Source organism: Oncorhynchus gorbuscha, linkage group LG12 (genome assembly GCF_021184085.1).
Source record: "Oncorhynchus gorbuscha isolate QuinsamMale2020 ecotype Even-year linkage group LG12, OgorEven_v1.0, whole genome shotgun sequence".
Lineage (NCBI taxonomy): Eukaryota > Metazoa > Chordata > Actinopteri > Salmoniformes > Salmonidae > Oncorhynchus > Oncorhynchus gorbuscha.
The window spans coordinates 81,704,261-81,726,337 of NC_060184.1; the positions used below are offsets into that span (position 1 = coordinate 81,704,261).

The following is a 22,077-nucleotide window of genomic DNA, read 5'->3' on the forward strand; positions in this document are numbered from 1 at the left end:
CAGGTGACATAGCCTTGTTGGGTCTGACAGGTGACATAGCCACCTTGGGTCTGACAGGTGACATAGCCTCGTTGGGTCTGACAGGTGACATAGCCACCTTGGGTCTGACAGGTGACATAGCCACCTTGGGTCTGACAGGTGACATAGCCACCTTGGGTCTGACAGGTGACATAGCCTCGTTGGGTCTGACAGGTGACATAGCCTCATTGGGTCTGACAGGTGACATAGCCTCGTTGGGTCTGACAGGTGACATAGCCTCGTTGGGTCTGACAGGTGACATAGCCTCGTTGGGTCTGACAGGTGACATAGCCACTTTTTTGATATACGAGACCCCATTTTGATATATGAGACCCCATTTTGATATATGAGACCCCATTTAGATATACGAGACCCCATTTTGATATATGAGACCCCATTTAGATATGAGACCCCATTTAGATATATGATATACAAGGGTTCAACCAACCAAGCACGATGTCGATGTCTCTATTTCCAGAGTTAATGACAATACCAGAGTTCAACCAACCAAGCACGATGTCTCTATTTCCTGACAATACCAGAGTTCAATCAACCAAGCACAATGTCTCTATTTCCTGAGTTGTAACACTATTTTTCAAACCAGACCCCTAGTTCGGGGAAGCTTCAGACGACAGTCATGAGACCAGTGCTGTTTCTTAGATGGCATCGCTGCTCCCTTCGCTTATACTGAGTTCTGGGATATTAGAATCCTCTGGCCTTCTCCCTCGTTATCTTCAACCTGTGGAAATAGGAGCCAATCACAGGCGTGGCGCATACTGTGAGGATTGTCGTCTTTGATACCAGAAGAAGAAGAAAGGCTGATTTCCTTTTATGGAAAACAGCGCGAGGACTAGAAGGAGAGTGTGTGTGGGCTCTTGGCTGGGTGTCCAGGTCGCAGGATGGCGGCAGACGAGCTGTAGTCATTCTTCCTTCAGACGACATGGAATCTCTATCAGCGAGATGGAGTTACAACACCTCCTTAACACACACACACACTATCACACACACACACACTATCACACACACACACTATCACACACACACACTACCACACCTCACGCCTGATGACACAGATCAGGTTATTTAAAAAGGAAACGCTCTGTGATTTAATGTTGGTCTTTATTTATTTTCTCTCTCTCCTAGTCCCCCCTCTCTCTCTCTCTCCCATTCCCCCCTCTCTCCTAGTCCCCCCCTCTCTCTCTCTCTCCCATTCCCTCTCTCTCCTAGTCCCCCCCTCTCTCTCTCTCTCTCTCCCATTCCCTCTCTCTCTCCTAGTCCCTCTCTCTCTCTCCCATTCCTCTCTCTCTCTCCCATTCCCCCTCTCTCCTAGTCCCCCCCTCTCTCTCTCTCCCATTCCCTCTCTCTCTCCTAGTCCCTCTCTCCTAGTCCCCCCCTCTCTCTCTCTCCCATTCCCTCTCTCTCTCCTAGTCCCTCTCTCTCTCCTAGTCCCCCCTCTCTCTCTCTCTCCCATTCCCTCTCTCTCTCCTAGTCCCCCTCTCTCTCTCTCCCATTCCCTCTCTCTCTCCTAGTCCCTCTCTCTCTCCCATTCCCTCTCTCTCTCCTAGTCCCCCCCTCTCTCTCTCTCTCCCATTCCCTCTCTCTCTCCTAGTCCCTCTCTCTCTCCCATTCCCTCTCTCTCTCCTAGTCCCCCCCTCTCTCTCTCTCTCTCCCATTCCCTCTCTCTCTCCTAGTCCCCCTCTCTCTCTCTCTCTCCCATTCCCTCTCTCTCTCCTAGTCCCCCTCTCTCTCTCTCTCTCCCATTCCCTCTCTCTCTCCTAGTCCCCCCTCTCTCTCTCTCTCCCATTCCCTCTCTCTCTCCTAGTCCCCCCTCTCTCTCTCTCCTAGTCTCCCCATTCTCTCTCTCTCCCATTCCCTCTCTCTCTCTCCTAGTCCCCCTCTCTCTCTCTCTCTCCCATTCCCTCTCTCTCTCTCCTAGTCCCCCTCTCTCTCTATCTCCTAGTCCCACTGTCTCTCTCCCCTAGTCCCCCTCTCTCTCTCCCATTCCCTCTCTCTCTCTCCTAGTCCCCCTCTCTATATCTCTCTCTCATAGTCCCTCTCTCTCTCTCCTAGTCCCCCTTTCTCTCATAGTCCCCCTCTCTCTATCCTAGTCCCCCTCTCTCTCTCCAAGTTCCCCTCTCTCTCTCTCCTAGTCCCCTCTCTCCTAGTCCCTCTAGTCCCCCTCTCTCTCTATCCTAGTCCCCATCTCTCTCTCCTAGTCCCCCTCTCTCTCTCCTAGTCCCTCTCTCTCCTAGTCCCCCTCTCTCTCTCCTAGTCCCCCCTCTCTCCCTCTCTCCTAGTCCCCCTCTCTCTCTCCTAGTCCCTCTCTCTATATCTCTCTCTCATAGTCCCTCTCTCTCTCTCCTAGACCCCCTTTCTCTCCTAGTCCCCCTCTCTCTCCTAGTCCCCCTCTCTCTCTCCTAGTCCCCCCTCTCTCTCCTAGTCCCTCTCTCTCTCTCCTAGTCCCCCTCTCTCTCTCCTAGTCCCCCCTCTCTCTCTCCCTCTCTCCTAGTCCCTCTCTCTCCTAGTCCCCCTCTCTCTCTCCTAGTCCCCCTCTCTCTCTCCTCGTCCCCCTCTCTCCCTCTCCTAGTCCCTCTCTCTATATCCCTCTCTCATAGTCCCTCTCTCTCTCCTAGTCCCCCTTTCTCTCCTAGTCCCCCTCTCTCTCTATCCTAGTCCCCTCTCTCTCTCCTAGTCCCTCTAGTCCCCCTCTCTCTCTATCCTAGTCCCCCTCTCTCTCTCTCCTAGTCCCCCTCTCTCTCTCCTAGTCCCCCTCTCTCTCCTAGTCCCTCTCTCTCTCCTAGTCCCCTCTCTCTCTCCCATTCCCCCTCTCTCTCCTAGTCCCCCTCTCTCTCTCTCCTAGTCCCTCTGCCTCTCTCTCCTAGTCCCTCTCTCTCTCTCTCTCCTAGTCCTTCTGCCTCTCTCTCTCTTTCTCTCTCCATGTCCCTCTCTCTCTCCAAGTCCATCTCTATCCTAGTCCCTCTCCCTCTCCAAGTCCATCTCTCTCTCCTAGTCCCTCTGTCTCTCCAAGTCCTTCTCTCTCTCCTAGTCCCTCTGTCTCTCTCTCTCTCTCCTAGTCCCTCTGTCTCTCTCTCTCTCCTCTCTCTCTCTCTCTCTCTCTCTCTCTCTCTCTCTCTCTCTCTCTCTCTCTCTCTCTCCTAGTCCCTCTGTCTCTCTCTCTCCTAGTCCCTCTGTCTCTCTTTCTCTCTCCTAGTCCCTCTCTCTCTCCAAGTCCATCTCTATCCTAGTCCCTCTCCCTCTCCAAGTCCATCTCTCTCTCCTAGTCCCTCTGTCTCTCCAAGTCCTTCTCTCTCTCCTAGTCCCTCTGTCTCTCTCTCTCTCTCCTAGTCCCTCTGTCTCTCTCTCTCTCCTAGTCCCTCTGTCTCTCTCTCCTAGTCCCTCTGTCTCTCTCTCTCTCCTAGTCCCTCTCTCTCTCTCTCTCTCTCTCTCTCTCTCTCTCTCTCTCTCTCTCTCTCCTCTCCCAGTCCCTCTGTCTCTCTCTCTCTCCTAGTCCCTCTCTCTCTCCAAGTCCTTCTCTCTCTCCTAGTCCCTCTGTCTGTCTCTCACTCCCTGCATTTTCTCAATGAGACATTAACACCAGCGGGGCGGGTCTGGATCCGTACATACGAGACCTTCTATACCACCAGGGTGTGTGTGTGTGTGTGTGTGTGTGTGTGTGTGTGTGTGTGTGTGTGTGTGTGTGTGTGTGTGTGTGTGTGTGTGTGTGTGTGTGTGTGTGTGTGTGTGTGTCAACAGGGTGAAACAATAGCAGAGGCTGGCAGACTAAAGATAAAGGATCTGTGGTATCAGTAACAAGGAAGGACTGAAGCCCCGAGGACACATGGGAAAGCAGCTAGTACTGCTGTGCATGATGGGTGGTTCTTGGCCCATTTAGGCCCGCTCTTCCCTTCTAGTCCGCATCGCAAATGGCACACTGTTCCCTGTATAGCGCACTACTTTTGAACAGGGCTCACAGGGCGGCACTATACAGGGAATAGGATGCCATTTAGGGACACCTCATCTCGTCTCCTACGTCCTTCAGTAAGGAGACATCGAGACGGTAAACACAGACAGTGATTTATCTATCTATTCCCTCTCTTTGATCCAGCTGACTCAGGATTAAGTCAGGGTTTGGGGATAAGTCACGAGCCTCCTCATCGCTGTGACACAACGCCAGCATCCCAAAATGGCACCCTATTCCCTACATAGGGCACTACTTTTGACCAGAGCCCTATGGAATAGGGTGCCAATTGGGGATGCAGTTAATCTAGCATGCCCAGAAGGTAGTGGTTGAGATGATACAGAAACATCCTCTTCCACAGTCATGTCATGTAATGTCCATGTTTCAGGCCTCTTCCAAAGTCATGTCATGTTATGTCCATGTTTCAGGCCTCTTCCAAAGTCATGTCATGTTATGTCCATGTTTCAGGCCTCTTCCAAAGTCATGTCATGTTATGTCCATGTTTCAGACCTCTTCCACAGTCATGTTATGTCCATGTTTCAGGACTGTTCCACAGTCATGTTATGTCCATGTTTCAGGACTCTTCCACAGTCATGTTATGTCCATGTTTCAGGCCTCTTCCACAGTCATGTTATGTCCATGTTTCAGGCGTCTTCCACAGTCATGTTATGTAATGTCCATGTTTCAGGCCTCTTCCACAGTCATGTTATGTCCATGTTTCAGGCCTCTTCCACAGTCATGTTATGTCCATGTTTCAGGCCTCTTCCACAGTCATGTTATGTCCATGTTTCAGGCCTCTTCCAAAGTCATGTCATGTTATGTCCATGTTTCAGGCCTCTTCCAAAGTCATGTCATGTTATGTCCATGTTTCAGACCTCTTCCACAGTCATGTTATGTCCATGTTTCAGGACTGTTCCACAGTCATGTTATGTCCATGTTTCAGGACTCTTCCACAGTCATGTTATGTCCATGTTTCAGGCCTCTTCCACAGTCATGTTATGTCCATGTTTCAGGCGTCTTCCACAGTCATGTTATGTAATGTCCATGTTTCAGGCCTCTTCCACAGTCATGTTATGTCCATGTTTCAGGCCTCTTCCACAGTCATGTTATGTCCATGTTTCAGGCCTCTTCCACAGTCATGTTATGTCCATGTTTCAGGCCTCTTCCAAAGTCATGTCATGTTATGTCCATGTTTCAGGCCTCTTCCAAAGTCATGTCATGTTATGTCCATGTTTCAGACCTCTTCCACAGTCATGTTATGTCCATGTTTCAGGACTGTTCCACAGTCATGTTATGTCCATGTTTCAGGACTCTTCCACAGTCATGTTATGTCCATGTTTCAGGCCTCTTCCACAGTCATGTTATGTCCATGTTTCAGGCGTCTTCCACAGTCATGTTATGTAATGTCCATGTTTCAGGCCTCTTCCACAGTCATGTTATGTCCATGTTTCAGGCGTCTTCCACAGTCATGTTATGTAATGTCCATGTTTCAGGCCTCTTCCACAGTCATGTTATGTCCATGTTTCAGGCCTCTTCCACAGTCATGTTATGTAATGTCCATGTTTCAGGCCTCTTCCACAGTCATGTTATGTCCATGTTTCAGACCTCTTCCACAGTAATGTTATGTAATGTCAATGTTTCAGACCTCTTCCACAGTCATGTTATGTAATGTCCATGTTTCAGGCCTCTTCCACAGTCATGTTATGTCCATGTTTCAGACCTCTTCCACAGTCATGTTATGTCCATGTTTCAGGCCTTTTCCACAGTCATGTCATGTCCATGTTTCAGACCTCTTCCACAGTCATGTTATGTCCATGTTTCAGGCCTCTTCCAAAGTCATGTCATGTTATGTCCATGTTTCAGACCTCTTCCACAGTCATGTTATGTCCATGTTTCAGGCCTCTTCCACAGTCATGTTATGTAATGTCCATGTACCAGGCCTCTTCCACAGTCATGTTATGTCCATGTTTCAGACCTCTTCCACAGTCATGTTATGTCCATGTTTCAGGCCTCTTCCACAGTCATGTTATGTAATGTCCATGTTTCAGGCCTCTTCCACAGTCATGTTATGTAATGTCCATGTTTTAGGCCTCTTCCACAGTCATGTTATGTCCATGTTTCAGGACTCTTCCACAGTCATGTTATGTAATGTCCATGTACCAGGCCTCTTCCACAGTCATGTCATGTTATGTACATGTTTCAGGCCTCTTCCACAGTCATGTTATGTCCATGTTTCAGGCCTCTTCCACAGTCATGTTATGTAATGTCCATGTACCAGGCCTCTTCCACAGTCATGTTATGTCCATGTTTCAGACCTCTTCCACAGTCATGTTATGTAATGTCCATGTTTCAGGCCTCTTCCACAGTCATGTTATGTCCATGTTTCAGGACTCTTCCACAGTCATGTTATGTAATGTCCATGTACCAGGCCTCTTCCACAGTCATGTTATGTAATGTCCATGTTTCAGACCTCTTCCACAGTCATGTTATGTCCATGTTTCAGACCTCTTCCACAGTCATGTAATGTAATGTCCATGTTTCAGGCCTCTTCCACAGTCATGTTATGTCCATGTTTCAGGCCTCTTCCACAGTCATGTTATGTAATGTCCATGTTTCAGACCTCTTCCACAGTCATGTTATGTAATGTCCATTTTTCAGGCCTCTTCCACAGTCATGTTATGTCCATGTTTCAGACCTCTTCCACAGTCATGTTATGTCCATGTTTCAGGCCTCTTCCACAGTCATGTTATGTAATGTCCATGTTTCAGACCTCTTCCACAGTCATGTTATGTAATGTCCATGTTTTAGGCCTCTTCCACAGTCATGTTATGTCCATGTTTCAGGACTCTTCCACAGTCATGTTATGTAATGTCCATGTACCAGGCCTCTTCCACAGTCATGTTATGTAATGTCAATGTTTCAGACCTCTTCCACAGTCATGTTATGTCCATGTTTCAGGCCTCTTCCACAGTAATGTTATGTAATGTCCATGTTTCAGGCCTTTTCCACAGTCATGTTATGTCCATGTTTCAGGCCTCTTCCACAGTAATGTTATGTAATGTCCATGTTTCAGGCCTTTTCCACAGTCATGTCATGTCCATGTTTCAGACCTCTTCCACAGTCATGTTATGTCCATGTTTCAGACCTCTTCCACAGTCATGTTATGTCCATGTTTCAGGCCTCTTCCAAAGTCATGTCATGTTATGTCCATGTTTCAGGCGTCTTCCACAGTCATGTTATGTAATGTCCATGTTTCAGGCCTCTTCCACAGTCATGTTATGTCCATGTTTCAGATCTCTTCCACAGTCATGTTATGTAATGTCCATGTTTCAGGCCTCTTCCACAGTCATGCTATGTCCATGTTTCAGGACTCTTCCACAGTCATGTTATGTAATGTCCATGTACCAGGCCTCTTCCACAGTCATGTTATGTAATGTCCATGTTTCAGGCCTCTTCCACAGTCATGTTATGTAATGTCCATGTTTTAGGCCTCTTCCACAGTCATGTTATGTCCATGTTTCAGGACTCTTCCACAGTCATGTTATGTAATGTCCATGTACCAGGCCTCTTCCACAGTCATGTCATGTTATGTACATGTTTCAGGCCTCTTCCACAGTCATGTTATGTCCATGTTTCAGGCCTTTTCCACAGTCATGTTATGTAATGTCCATGTACCAGGCCTCTTCCACAGTCATGTTATGTCCATGTTTCAGACCTCTTCCACAGTCATGTTATGTAATGTCCATGTTTCAGGCCTCTTCCACAGTCATGTTATGTCCATGTTTCAGGACTCTTCCACAGTCATGTTATGTAATGTCCATGTACCAGGCCTCTTCCACAGTCATGTTATGTAATGTCCATGTTTCAGACCTCTTCCACAGTCATGTTATGTCCATGTTTCAGACCTCTTCCACAGTCATGTAATGTAATGTCCATGTTTCAGGCCTCTTCCACAGTCATGTTATGTCCATGTTTCAGGCCTCTTCCACAGTCATGTTATGTCCATGTTTCAGGCCTCTTCCACAGTCATGTTATGTCCATGTTTCAGACCTCTTCCGCATTCATGTTATGTAATGTCCATGTTTCAGGCCTCTTCCACAGTCATGTTATGTAATGTGCATGTTTCAGGCCTCTTCCACAGTCATGTTATGTCCATGTTTCAGGCCTGTTCCACAGTCATGTTATGTAATGTCCATGTTTCAGGCCTCTTCCACAGTCATGTTATGTCCATGTTTCAGGCCTCTTCCACAGTCATGTTATGTAATGTCCATGTTTCAGGCCTCTTCCACAGTCATGTTATGTCCATGTTTCAAGTCTCTTCCACAGTCATGTTATGTAATGTCCATGTTTCAGACCTCTTCCACAGTCATGCTATGTCCATGTTTCAGGCCTCTTCCACAGTCATGGTATGTCCATGTTTCAGGCCTCTTCCACAGTCATGTTATGTAATGTCCATGTACCAGGCCTCTTCCACAGTCATGTTATGTCCATGTTTCAGGCCTCTTCCACAGTCATGTTATGTAATGTCCATGTTTCAGGCCTCTTCCACAGTCATGTTATGTAATGTCCATGTTTCAGGCCTCTTCCACAGTCATGTTATGTCCATGTTTCAGACCTGTTCCACAGTCATGTTATGTAATGTCCATGTTTCAGGCCTCTTCCACAGTCATGTTATGTAATGTCCATGTTTCAGGCCTCTTCCACAGTCATGTTATGTCCATGTTTCAAGTCTCTTCCACAGTCATGTTATGTAATGTCCATGTTTCAGACCTCTTCCACAGTCATGCTATGTCCATGTTTCAGGCCTCTTCCACAGTCATGGTATGTCCATGTTTCAGGCCTCTTCCACAGTCATGTTATGTAATGTCCATGTACCAGGCCTCTTCCACAGTCATGTTATGTCCATGTTTCAGGCCTCTTCCACAGTCATGTTATGTAATGTCCATGTACCAGGCCTCTTCCACAGTCATGTTATGTCCATGTTTCAGACCTCTTCCACAGTCATGCTATGTCCATGATTCAGACCTCTTCCACAGTCATGTTATGTCCATGTTTCAGACCTCTTCCACAGTCATGTTATGTAATGTCCATGTTTCAGACCTCTTCCACAGTCATGTTATGTCCATGTTTCAGGACTCTTCCACAGTCATGTTATGTAATGTCCATGTACCAGGCCTCTTCCACAGTCATGTTATGTAATGTCGATGTTTCAGACCTCTTCCACAGTCATGTTATGTCGATGTTTCAGACCTCTTCCACAGTCATGTTATGTCGATGTTTCAGACCTATTCCACAGTCAGGTTATGTAATGTCCATGTTTCAGACCTCTTCCACAGTCATGTTATGTCCATGTTTCAGACCTCTTCCATAGTCATGTTATGTCCATGTTCCAGGCCTCTTCCACAGTCATGTTATGTAATGTCTATGTTTCAGGCCTCTTCCACAGTCATGTTATGTAATGTCCATGTTTCAGGCCTCTTCCAAAGTCATGTCATGTCATGTCCATGTTTCAGACCTCTTCCACATTCATGTTATGTCCATGTTTCAGGCCTCTTCCAAAGTCATGTCATGTTATGTCCATGTTTCAGGCCTCTTCCAAAGTCATGTCATGTTATGTCCATGTTTCAGGCCTCTTCCAAAGTCATGTCATGTTATGTCCATGTTTCAGGCCTCTTCCAAAGTCATGTCATGTTATGTCCATGTTTCAGACCTCTTCCACATTCATGTTATGTCCATGTTTCAGGACTCTTCCACAGTCATGTTATGTCCATGTTTCAGACCTCTTCCAAAGTCATGTCATGTTATGTCCATGTTTCAGGCCTCTTCCACAGTCATGTTATGTAATGTCCATGTTTCAGGCCTCTTCCACAGTCGTGTTATGTCCATGTTTCAGGCCTCTTCCACAGTCATGTTATGTAATGTCCATGTTTCAGGCCTCTTCCACAGTCATGTTATGTCCATGTTTCAGGACTCTTCCACAGTCATGTTATGTAATGTCCATGTACCAGGCCTCTTCCACAGTCATGTTATGTCCATGTTTCAGGCCTCTTCCACAGTCATGTTATGTAATGTCCATGTTTAAGACCTCTCCACAGTCATGTAATGTCCATGTTTCAGGCCTCTTCCACAGTCATGTTATGTCCATGTTTCAGACCTCTTCCACAGTCATGTTATGTCCATGTTTCAGGCCTCTTCCACAGTCATATTATGTAATGTCCATGTTTCAGGCCTCTTCCACAGTCATGTTATGTAATGTCAATGTTTCTGACCTCTTCCACAGTCATGTTATGTCCATGTTTCAGGCCTCTTCCACGGTCATGTTATGTAATGTCCATTTTCAGACCTCTTCCACAGTCATGTTATGTAATGTCCATGTTTCAGGCCTCTTCCACAGTAATGTTATATCCATGTTTCAGGCCTCTTCCACAGTCATGTTATGTCCATGTTTCAGGTCTCTTCCACAGTCATGTTATGTAATGTCCATGTTTCAGGCCTCTTCCACAGTCATGTTATGTAATGTCCATGTACCAGGCCTCTTCCACAGTCATGTTATGTCCATGTTTCAGACCTCTTCCACAGTCATGTTATGTCCATGTTTCAGGTCTCTTCCACAGTCATGTAATGTAATGTCCATGTTTCAGGCCTCTTCCACAGTCATGTAATGTCCATGTTTCAGACCTCTTCCACAGTCATGTTATGTCCATGTTTCAGGTCTCTTCCACAGTCATGTTATGTAATGTCCATGTTTCAGGCCTCTTCCACAGTCATGTTATGTCCATGTTTCAGGCCTCTTCCACAGTCATGTTATGTAATGTCCATGTTTCAGGCCTCTTCCACAGTCATGTTATGTCCATGTTTCAGACCTCTTCCACAGTCATGTTATGTAATGTCCATGTTTCAGGCCTCTTCCACAATCATGTTATGTCCATGTTTTAGACCTCTTCCACAGTCATGTTATGTCCATGTTTCAGGCCTCTTCCACAGTCATGTTATGTCCAAGTTTCAGGCCTCTTCCACAGTCATGTTATGTTATGTCCATGTTTCAGGCCTCTTCCACAGTCCTGTTATGTAATGTCCATGTTTCAGGCCTCTTCCACAGTCATGTTATGTAATGTCCATGTACCAGGCCTCTTCCACAGTCATGTTTTGTAATGTCCATGTACCAGGCCTCTTCCACAGTCATGTTATGTCCATGTTTCAGACCTCTTCCACAGTCATGTTATGTCCATGTTTCAGGCCTCTTCCACAGTCATGTTATGTAATGTCCATGTTTCAGGCCTCTTCCACAGTCATGTTATGTCCATGTTTCAGACCACTTCCACAGTCATGTTATGTAATGTCCATGTTTCAGACATCTTCCACAGTCATGTTATGTAATGTCCACGTTTCAGGCCTCTTCCACAGTCATGTTATGTCCATGTTTCAGACCTCTTCCACAGTCATGTTATGTCCATGTTTCAGGCCTCTTCCACAGTCATGTAATGTCCATGTTTCAGGCCTCTTCCACAGTCATGTTATGTAATGTCAATGTTTCAGACCTCTTCCACAGTCATGTTATGTCCATGTTTCAGGCCTCTTCCACAGTCATGTTATGTCCATGTTTCAGGCCTCTTCCACAGTCATGTTATGTAATGTCCATGTTTCAGACCTCTTCCACAGTCATGTAATGTCCATGTTTCAGGCCTCTTCCACAGTCATGTAATGTCCATGTTTCAGGCCTCTTCCACAGTCATGTTATGTAATGTCCATGTTTCAGGCCTCTTCCACAGGTATAGAGTCAATGTGGAGGCTATATACAGGGTGTTACGGTACAGAGTCAATGTGGAGGCTATATACAGGGGGTACCGGTACAGACTCAATGTGGAGGCTATATACAGGGGGTACCAGTACAGAGTCAATGTGGAGGCTCTATACAGGGGGTACCAGTACAGAGTCAATGTGGAGGCTATATACAGGGTGTACCGGTACAGAGTCAATGTGGAGGCTATATATACAGGATATTATGGTACAGAGTCAATGTGGAGGCTATATACAGGGTGTTACGGTACAGAGTCAATGTGGAGGCTATATACAGGGTGTACCGGTACAGAGTCAATGTGGAGGCTATATACAGGGGGTACCGGTACAGAGTCAATGTGGAGGCTCTTTACAGGGGGTACTGGTACAGAGTCAATGTGGAGGCTATATACAGGGGGTACCAGTGCAGAGTCAATGTGGAGGCTATATACAGGGGGTACCAGTACAGAGTCAATGTGGAGGCTCTATACAGGGGGTACCGGTACAGAGTCAATATGAAGGCTATATATAGGGGTACCGGTACAGAGTCAATGTGGAGGCTATATACAGGGGTTACCAGTACAGAGTCAATGTGGAGGCTATATACATGGTGTTACGGTACAGAGTTAATGTGGAGGCTATATACAGGGTGTACCGGTACAGAGTCAATGTGGAGGCTATATACAGGGTGTACCGGTACAGAGTCAATGTGGAGGCTATATACAGGGTGTACCGGTACAGAGTCAATGTGGGGGCTATATATAGGATATTATGGTACAGAGTCAATGTGGAGGCTATATACAGGGGGTACCAGTACAGAGTCAATGTGGAGGCTATATACAGGGTGTTACGGTACAGAGTCAATGTGGAGGCTATATACAGGGTGTACCGGTACAGAGTCAATGTGGAGGCTATATATAGGATATTATGGTACAGAGTCAATGTGGAGGCTATATACAGGGTGTACCGGTACAGAGTAAATGTGGAGGCTATATATAGGATATTATGGTACAGAGTCAATGTGGAGGCTATATACAGGTTGTACCAGTACAGAGTCAATGTGGAGGCTATATACAGGGGGTACCGGTACAGAGTCAATGTGGAGGCTATATACAGGGCGTACCGGTACAGAGTCAATGTGGAGACTATATACAGGGGGTACCGGTACAGAGTCAATGTGGAGGCTATATACAGGGCGTACTATATACAGGGGGGTACAGAGTCAATGTGGAGACTATATACAGGGGGTACCGGTACAGAGTCAATGTGGAGACTATATACAGGGGGTACCGGTACAGAGTCAATGTGGAGGCTATATACAGGGGGTACTGGTACAGAGTCAATGTGGAGGCTATATACAGGGTGTACCGGTACAGAGTAAATGTGGAGGCTATATATAGGATATTATGGTACAGAGTCAATGTGGAGGCTATATACAGGTTGTACCAGTACAGAGTCAATTTGGAGGCTATATACAGGGGGTACCAGTACAGAGTCAATATGGAGGCTATATACAGGGGGTACCGGTACAGAGTCAATGTGGAGGCTATATACAGGGCGTACCGGTACAGAGTCAATGTGGAGACTATATACAGGGGGTACCGGTACAGAGTCAATGTGGAGGCTATATACAGGGCGTACCGGTACAGAGTCAACGTGGAGACTATATACAGGGGGTACCGGTACAGAGTCAATGTGGAGACTATATACAGGGGGTACCGGTACAGAGTCAATGTGGAGGCTATATACAGGGTGTTACGGTACAGAGTCAATGTGGAGGCTATATACAGGGGGTACCGGTACAGAGTCAATGTGGAGGCTATATACAGGGAGTACAGGTACAGAGTCAATGTGGAGGCTATATACGGTACAGACATGTGGAGGGGTACCGGTACAGAGTCAATGTGGAGGCTATATACAGGGGGTACCAGTACAGAGTCAATGTGGAGACTATATACAGGGTGTTACGGTACAGAGTCAATGTGGAGGCTATATACAGTGGATACCGGTACAGAGTCAATGTGGGGGGGCACAGGTTAGTTGAGGTAATTGAGGTATTATGGGTAGTCATTTCTCAGTCAAGTTCATCCAAGCCACCCGAGACCGCAGAGGAAATCCATGAGGAAGGCCCGTTCCAATCAGAACAGCATCGACAAAGCTTGGCAGTAAGTTAGCTGGCAGGCCAGCAGATCAACAAATCATTTTACTGCTGCTATTGAAAATAACAGATCCCAGATCACCAGGCTTCTGTCATCTCTTTCTATCTTCCAAAAACCAATAGCTTGCAGGAAAATAATTGCAAATAAAAACAACATGCACAACAAATTTGCTGGAGTTAACAGGCCTGCAAGACTGCCCAGTGGGCGCCATGGCAACGCCTAATCAACATTGATTGAATCATTGTAAACCTGATACGTGTGTTTTATTGATGATTGAAGTTCATGGAAGAGTAGAAACCAATATCATGCTCTGATTAACAACAATAAAAAAGGGCCAACAGGGAGGAGGGAGGTGTTTCACATATTAAAACAAACTTCTATTTCTCCTTCCACCCCTCTCTCTCTCTCTCCACCCCCCTCTCTCCTTCTACCCCCCCTCTCTGTCTCTCCACCCCCTTCTCTCCTTCTACCCCTCTCTCTCTCTCTCTCCTTCCACCCCCTTTCTCTCTCCTTCCACCCCCTTTCTCTCTCCTTCCACCCCTCTCTCGCTCTCTCCTTCCACCCCTCTCTCTCTCTCCTTCCACCCCTCTCTCTCTCTCCTTCCACCCCTCTTTCTCTCTCTCCACCCCCTCTCTCGCTCTCTCCTTCCACCCCCTCTCTCTCTCTCCTTCCACCCCTCTCTCTCTCTCCCCTTCCACCTCTCTCTCTCCTTCCACCCTCTCTCTCTCCTTCCACCCCCTCTCTCTCTCTCTCTCTCTCCTTCCACCCCCTCTCTCTCTCCTTCCACCCCTCTCTCTCTCTCTCCTTCCACCCCCCCTCTCTCTCTCCTTCCACCCCTCTCTCTCTCTCCTTCCACCCCTCTCTCTCCTTCCACCCCCCTCCTCTCTCTCTCCTTCCACCCCCTCTCTCTCTCTCCTTCCACCCCCTCTCTCTCTCTCCTTCTACCCCCTCTCTCTCTCCCCCCCCCTCTCTCTCTCTCCTTCCACCCCCCTCTCTCTCTCTCCTTCCACCCCCTCTCTCTCTCTCTCCTTCCACCCCCCTCTCTCTCTCTCCTTCCACCCCCTTTCTCTCTCCTTCCACCCCCCTTTCTCTCTCCTTCCACCCCCTTTCTCTCTCCTTCCACCCCTCTCTCTCTCTCCTTCCACCCCTCTCTCTCTCTCTCCTTCCACCCCCTCTCTCTCTCTCTCCTTCCACCTACCTCTCTCTCCTTCCACCCCCTCTCTCTCCTTCCACCCCTCTCTCTCTCCCCTTCCACCTCTCTCTCTCTCCTTCCACCCCCTCTCTCTCTCTCCTTCCACCCCTCTCTCTCTCTCTCTCTCCTTCCAACCCTCTCTCTCTCTCTCCTTCCACCCCTCTCGCCCTCTGTCCTTCCACCCCTCTCTCTCTCTCTCCTTCCACCCCTCTCTCTCTCTCTCCTTCCACCCCTCGCTCTCTCTCTCCTTCCACCCCTCGCTCTCTCTCTCCTTCCACCCCTCTCTCTCTCCTTCCACCCCTCTCTCTCTCTCTCCTTCCACCCCCTCTCTCTCTCTCTCTCTCCTTCCACCCCTCTCTCTCTCTCTCTCTCTCTCTCTCCTTCCACCCCTCTCTCTTTCCACCCCATCTCTCCTTCCACCCCTCTGTCTCTCCCCTTCCACCCCTCTCTCTCTTCCCTTCCACCCCTCTCTCTCTCCCCTTCCACCCCCTCTCTATCTCTCTCTCCCCTACCACCCCCACCCCTCTCTCTCCCCCTTCCACCCCCCTCTCTCCCCTACCACCCCCCTCTCTCTCTCTCTCTCCCCCTTCCACCCCGCTCTCTCCCCTACCACCCCCTCTGTCTCTCTCTCCTCTACCACCCCCATCTCTCTCTCTCTCTCTCTCTCTCTCCTTCCACCCCTCTCTCGCTCTCTCCACCTCTGTCTCTCTCTCTCTCTCTCTCTCTCAATTAATTTCAATTCAATTCAATTGACTTTATTGACATGGCAAGCTCATTATTACTTATATTGTCAAAGTATACATATCGAAAAATAAAATAAAATAATATATTTATATATATATATATATATATATATATATTTATATATATATAAATAAATGGTGTGACCAACAGCAATAATAATAGTAGTAGTGGACATGGGATTACCATTAACAACAACTACAATATTAATGAGAACAACAATACATTAAAGCAATGGTAGTAGACCAGTGTCAACATGACTGAGAAGACACATGACCTGGTAGTAGACCAGTGTCAACATGACTGAGGAGACACATGACCTGGTAGTAGACCAGTGTCAACATGACTGAGAAGACACGTGACCTGGTAGTAGACCAGTGTCAACATGACTGAGAAGACACATGACCTGGTAGTAGACCAGTGTCAACATGACTGAGAAGACACATGACCTGGTAGTAGACCAGTGTCAACATGACTGAGAAGACACATGACCTGGTAGTAGACCAGTGTCAACATGACTGAGAAGACACATGACCTGGTAGTAGACCAGTGTTAACATGACTGAGAAGACACATGACCTGGTAGTAGACCAGTGTCAACATGACTGAGAAGACACATGACCTGGTAGTGGACCAGTGTCAACATGACTGAGAAGACACATGACCTGGTTGTAGACCAGTGTCAACATGCCTGAGAAGACACATGACCTGGTAGTGGACCAGTGTCAACATGACTGAGAAGACACATGACCTGGTAGTAGACCAGTGTCAACATGACTGAGAAGACACATGACCTGGTAGTAGACCAGTGTCAACATGACTGAGAAGACACATGACCTGGTAGTAGACCAGTGTCAACATGACTGAGAAGACACATGACCTGGTAGTAGACCAGTGTCAACATGACTGAGAAGACACATGACCTGGTAGTAGACCAGTGTCAACATGACTGAGAAGACACATGACCTGGTAGTAGACCAGTGTCAACATGACTGAGAAGACACATGACCTGGTAATAGCCCAGTGTCAACATGACTGAGAAGACACATGACCTGGTAGTAGACCAGTGTCAACATGACTGAGAAGACACATGACCTGGTAGTGGACCAGTGTCAACATGACTGAGAAGACACATGACCTGGTAGTAGACCAGTGTCAACATGACTGAGAAGACACATGACCTGGTAGTAGACCAGTGTCAACATGACTGAGAAGACACATGACCTGGTAGTGGACCAGTGTCAACATGACTGAGAAGACACATGACCTGGTTGTAGACCAGTGTCAACATGCCTGAGAAGACACATGACCTGGTAGTGGACCAGTGTCAACATGACTGAGAAGACACATGACCTGGTAGTAGACCAGTGTCAACATGACTGAGAAGACACATGACCTGGTAGTGGACCAGTGTCAACATGACTGAGAAGACACATGACCTGGTTGTAGACCAGTGTCAACATGCCTGAGAAGACACATGACCTGGTAGTAGACCAGTGTCAACATGCCTGAGAAGACACATGACCTGGTAGTGGACCAGTGTCAACATGACTGAGAAGACACATGACCTGGTAGTAGACCAGTGGCATCTCCGGCGCGGCCCACGCTTGGATTGCGTCCTACCTGACAGGTCGCTCCTACCAGGTGGCGTGGCGAGAATCTGTCTCCTCACCACGCGCTCTCACCACTGGTGTCCCCCAGGGCTCTGTTCTTGGCCCTCTCCTATTCTCGCTATACACCAAGTCACTTGGCTCTGTCATAACCTCACATGGTCTCTCTTATCATTGCTATGCAGACGACACACAATTAATCTTCTCCTTTCCCCCTTCTGATGACCAGGTGGCGAATCGCATCTCTGCATGTCTGGCAGACATATCAGTGTGGATGACGGATCACCACCTCAAGCTGAACCTCGGCAAGACGGAGCTGCTCTTCCTCCCGGGGAAGGACTGCCCGTTCCATGATCTCGCCATCACGGTCGACAACTCCATTGTGTCCTCCTCCCAGAGCGCCAAGAACCTTGGCGTGATCCTGGACAACACCCTGTCGTTCTCTACTAACATCAAGGCGGTGGCCCGTTCCTGTAGGTTCATGCTCTACAACATCCGCAGAGTACGACCCTGCCTCACACAGGAAGCGGCGCAGGTCCTAATCCAGGCACTTGTCATCTCCCGTCTGGATTACTGCAACTCGCTGTTGGCTGGGCTCCCTGCCTGTGCCATTAAACCCCTTCAACTCATCCAGAACGCCGCAGCCCGTCTGGTGTTCAACCTTCCCAAGTTCTCTCACGTCACCCCGCTCCTCCGTTCTCTCCACTGGCTTCCAGTTGAAGCTCGCATCCGCTACAAGACCATGGTGCTTGCCTACGGAGCTGTGAGGGGAACGGCACCTCAGTACCTCCAGGCTCTGATCAGGCCCTACACCCAAACAAGGGCACTGCGTTCATCCACCTCTGGCCTGCTCGCCTCCCTACCACTGAGGAAGTACAGCTCCCGCTCAGCCCAGTCAAAACTGTACGCTGCCCTGGCCCCCCAATGGTGGAACAAACTCCCTCACGACGCCAGGACAGCGGAGTCAATCACCACCTTCCGGAGACACCTGAAACCCCACCTCTTTAAGGAATACCAAGGATAGGTTAAGTAATCCCTCTCACCCCACCCCCCCTAAGTTTTAGATGCACTATTGTTAAGTGACTGTCCCACTGGATGTCATAAGGTGAATGCACCAATTTGTAAGTCGCTCTGGATAAGAGCGTCTGCTAAATGACTTAAATGTAATGTAATATAAATGACTGAGAAGACACATGACCTGGTAATAGCCCAGTGTCAACATGACTGAGAAGACACATGACCTGGTAGTAGACCAGTGTCAACATGACTGAGAAGACACATGACCTGGTAGTAGACCAGTGTCAACATGACTGAGAAGACATATGACCTGGTAGTAGACCAGTGTCAACATGACTGAGAAGACACATGACCTGGTAGTAGACCAGTGTCAACATGACTGAGAAGACACATGACCTGGTAGTAGACCAGTGTCAACATGACTGAGAAGACATATGACCTGGTAGTAGACCAGTGTCAACATGACTGAGAAGACACATGACCTGGTAGTAGACCAGTGTCAACATTACTGAGAAGACACATGACCTGGTAGTAGACCAGTGTCAACATGACTGAGAAGACACATGACCTGGGAGTAGACAGCGCAGCCTGTCCTCTCTGGGCAGCCAGGTTTGTCTGTGACGACCGGTCTCTATAACCAGACTGTCCTCTCTGGGCAGCCAGGTCTGTCTGTGATGACCGGTCTCTATAACCAGACTGTCCTCTCTGGGCAGCCAGGTCTGTCTGTGATGACCGGTCTCCATAGCCAGACTGTCCTCTCTGGACAGCCAGGTTGGTCTGTGACGACCGGTCTCCATAGCCAGACTGTCCTCTCTGGGCAGCCAGGTTGGCCTGTGATGACCGGTCTCTATAGCCAGACTGTCCTCTCTGGGCAGCCAGGTTTGTCTGTGATGACCGGTCTCTATAGCCAGACTGTCCTCTCTGGGCAGCCAGGTTTGTCTGTGATGACTGGTCTCTATAGCCAGACTGTCCTCTCTGGACAGCCAGGTTTGTCTGTGATGACCGGTCTCTATAGCCAGACTGTGCTCACTGAGTCTGTACCTAGTCAAAGTTTTCCTCAGTTTTCTATCAGTCACAGTGGTCAGATAGTCTGCCACCAAGTACTGTCTGTTTAGAGCCAAATAGCATTGAAGTTTACTTTGATTTATTGTGGTTTCTTTCCAATAGGTGATATATTTTTATTTTTGTTTTGTGATGATTTGGTTGGGCCAGATTTTCTGAGTGCTGTTCTGAGGCTCTATGGGGTTGGTTTGGGTTAGTGAACTGAGCCTTAGAACCAGCTGGCTGACTGCTGTCCTGAGGCTCTATGGGGTTGGTTTGGGTTGGTGAACTGAGCCTCAGAACCAGCTGGCTGAGGGGACTCTTCTCTGGTTTCATCTCTTGACATTGTAGAGCTGTGTGATGGAATGTTTTGGGGTCACTTGTTTATAGATGGTTGTAAAATTTGATGGCTCTTTTTGCTATTCGAATGAGGGGGGGGGGGTGTTGGCCCAATTCTGCTCGACATGCGTTAGTTTTTCTTTGCACTTGCAATACAGTCTTGCAAAACTCTGCATGCAGTATTTCGATTGGATGTTTGTCCCATTTGGTAAATTCATTATTAGAGATTGGACCCCATACTTCCCTGCCATATAGAGCAACTGGTTCTATAACTGATTGAAAAATGTTGAGCCAGATTCTATTTGGAATTTCAATTTAAATGTTCCTTTTAATGGCATAGATGGCTCTTCTTGCTTTGTCTCTCAGCTCATTCACAGCCATGTGAAAGCTACCTGTGTTGCTGATATTTAGTCCTAGATATGTGTCGTTTTTGGTGTGTTCTAGTAGAACTGTGTCCAAATAGAATTTATATTGGTTTACTTGTTTATCAATTAGAGTGTGGAGGGTGTAAATGTGGTCTGTTGTACGATAATTTCTTAGAAATCCAATCTGACTTCTGCTCAGGACGTTGTGTTCATCAAGGAAATGATGTCGTCTGCTATTTAATTTTACCCAAGTTGCTGTTAATGCAAATTCCTCTGTAATTATTTGGGTCAAATTTGTCTCTATTTTTATAGATTGATGTGATCAATCCCTGGTTCCAAATATCGGGAAAATATCTGCAGTGAGGATAATGTTGAAGAGTTTGAGTTTGAGCCCATTTGAATTTGTGGTCTGTATATTTTTGATCATTTCATTTAAAATACCAACAGCACCACAGCCCTTTTGGGGTTCGAGAGTGCATAGTTTTTCCAATAATTCTTCTTCTGTAATTGGGGTACCCACCGGATTCTCTCTCTCTCTGTCTCTCACTCTCTGTCTCTGTCTCTCTCTCTGTCTCTCACTCTCTGTCTCTCTGTCTCTGTCTCTCTGTCTCTCTGTCTCTCACTCTCTGTCTCTCTGTCTCTCTGTCTCTCTGTCTCTCTCTCTCTCTCTCTCTCTCTCTCTCTCTCTCTCTCTCTCTCTCTCTCTCTCTCTCTCTCATCTGGCATGTACAGTAATGAGGGATGGAGAGAAGGAGGGAGAGAGGTGAAAGAAAGATGAAGGGCTGGACGAAGGACAAACAGGCTAAACTACCTACTATGAAAATGACAAGGACAGCTAGCCCTTCAAACTAGTCCTATCGTAACGTATCAGTACGGAGGGAGAGTGAAGGACAGTGACCCTAGGTAAATAAAAGTTGAATAAATGAATTAAACATTGAACACATTATAGTGAAAGGTCTGGATAAGTTGTAGTGGTAGTTTTGTTTGGGTGATTCTGTTCAGAGACTGTTTTACTGGTCAGAGACACACGGGGACAATGACGATGTTACGTGTCTTACCTCGAAGCAGACAGACAGGTTCCTCTTGAGGGCTATCTCGTAAACCAGACTGATTTCTGACTTAGAGGCATCACTCCCCTCATCCAGCTCCTTCTGCTCCTCGGGGCTCTAGAAGAACAGAATAGAACATGAGAAGAACCCTCATCCATCTCCTTCTGCTCCTCGGGGCTCTAGAAGAACAGAACAGAACATGAGAAGAACCCTCATCCACCTCCTTCTGCTCCTCAGGGCTCTAGAAGAACAGAACAGAACATGAGAAGTACCATCATCCATCTCCTTCTGCTCCTCAGGGCTCTAGAAGAACAGAACATGAGAAGAACCCTCATCTACCTCCTCCTGCTCCTCAGGGCTCTAGAACAGAACATGAGAACTCCCCTCATCTACCTCCTCCTGCTCCTCAGGGCTCTAGATCAGAACATGAGAACTCCCCTCATCTACCCCCTCCTGCTCCTCAGGGCTCTAGAACAGAACATGATAACTCCCCTCATCTACCTCCTCCTGCTCCTCAGGGCTCTAGAACAACAGAACATGAGAACTCCCCTCATCTACCTCCTCCTGCTCCTCAGGGCTCTAGAACAACAGAACATGAGAACTCCCCTCATCTACCTCCTCCTGCTCCTCAGGGCTCTAGAACAACAGAACATGAGAACTCCCCTCATCTACCTCCTCCTGCTCCTCAGGGCTCTAGAACAGAACATGAGAACTCCCCTCATCTACCTCCTCCTGCTCCTCAGGGCTCTAGAACAACAGAACATGAGAACTCCCCTCATCTACCTCCTCCTGCTCCTCAGGGCTCTAGAACAA

General features: G+C 47.6%; 1 protein-coding gene across 3 annotated transcripts in view; it reads right to left on the reverse strand.

The window, feature by feature from the left end:
- Positions 1–22,077, reverse strand: part of stau2 (staufen double-stranded RNA binding protein 2) — a 286,330-nt gene that overhangs the window by 182,189 nt on the left and 82,064 nt on the right. For all 3 annotated transcript variants that reach the window (XR_006830797.1, XM_046293051.1, XM_046293050.1), the window contains exon 7: positions 21,274–21,381. Coding sequence is in view for 2 of the 3 variants with exons in the window: in XM_046293051.1 (XP_046149007.1) it covers positions 21,274–21,381 (108 nt within the window). In the remaining variant the exon portion in view is untranslated. The remainder of the gene's footprint in view (positions 1–21,273; positions 21,382–22,077) is intronic.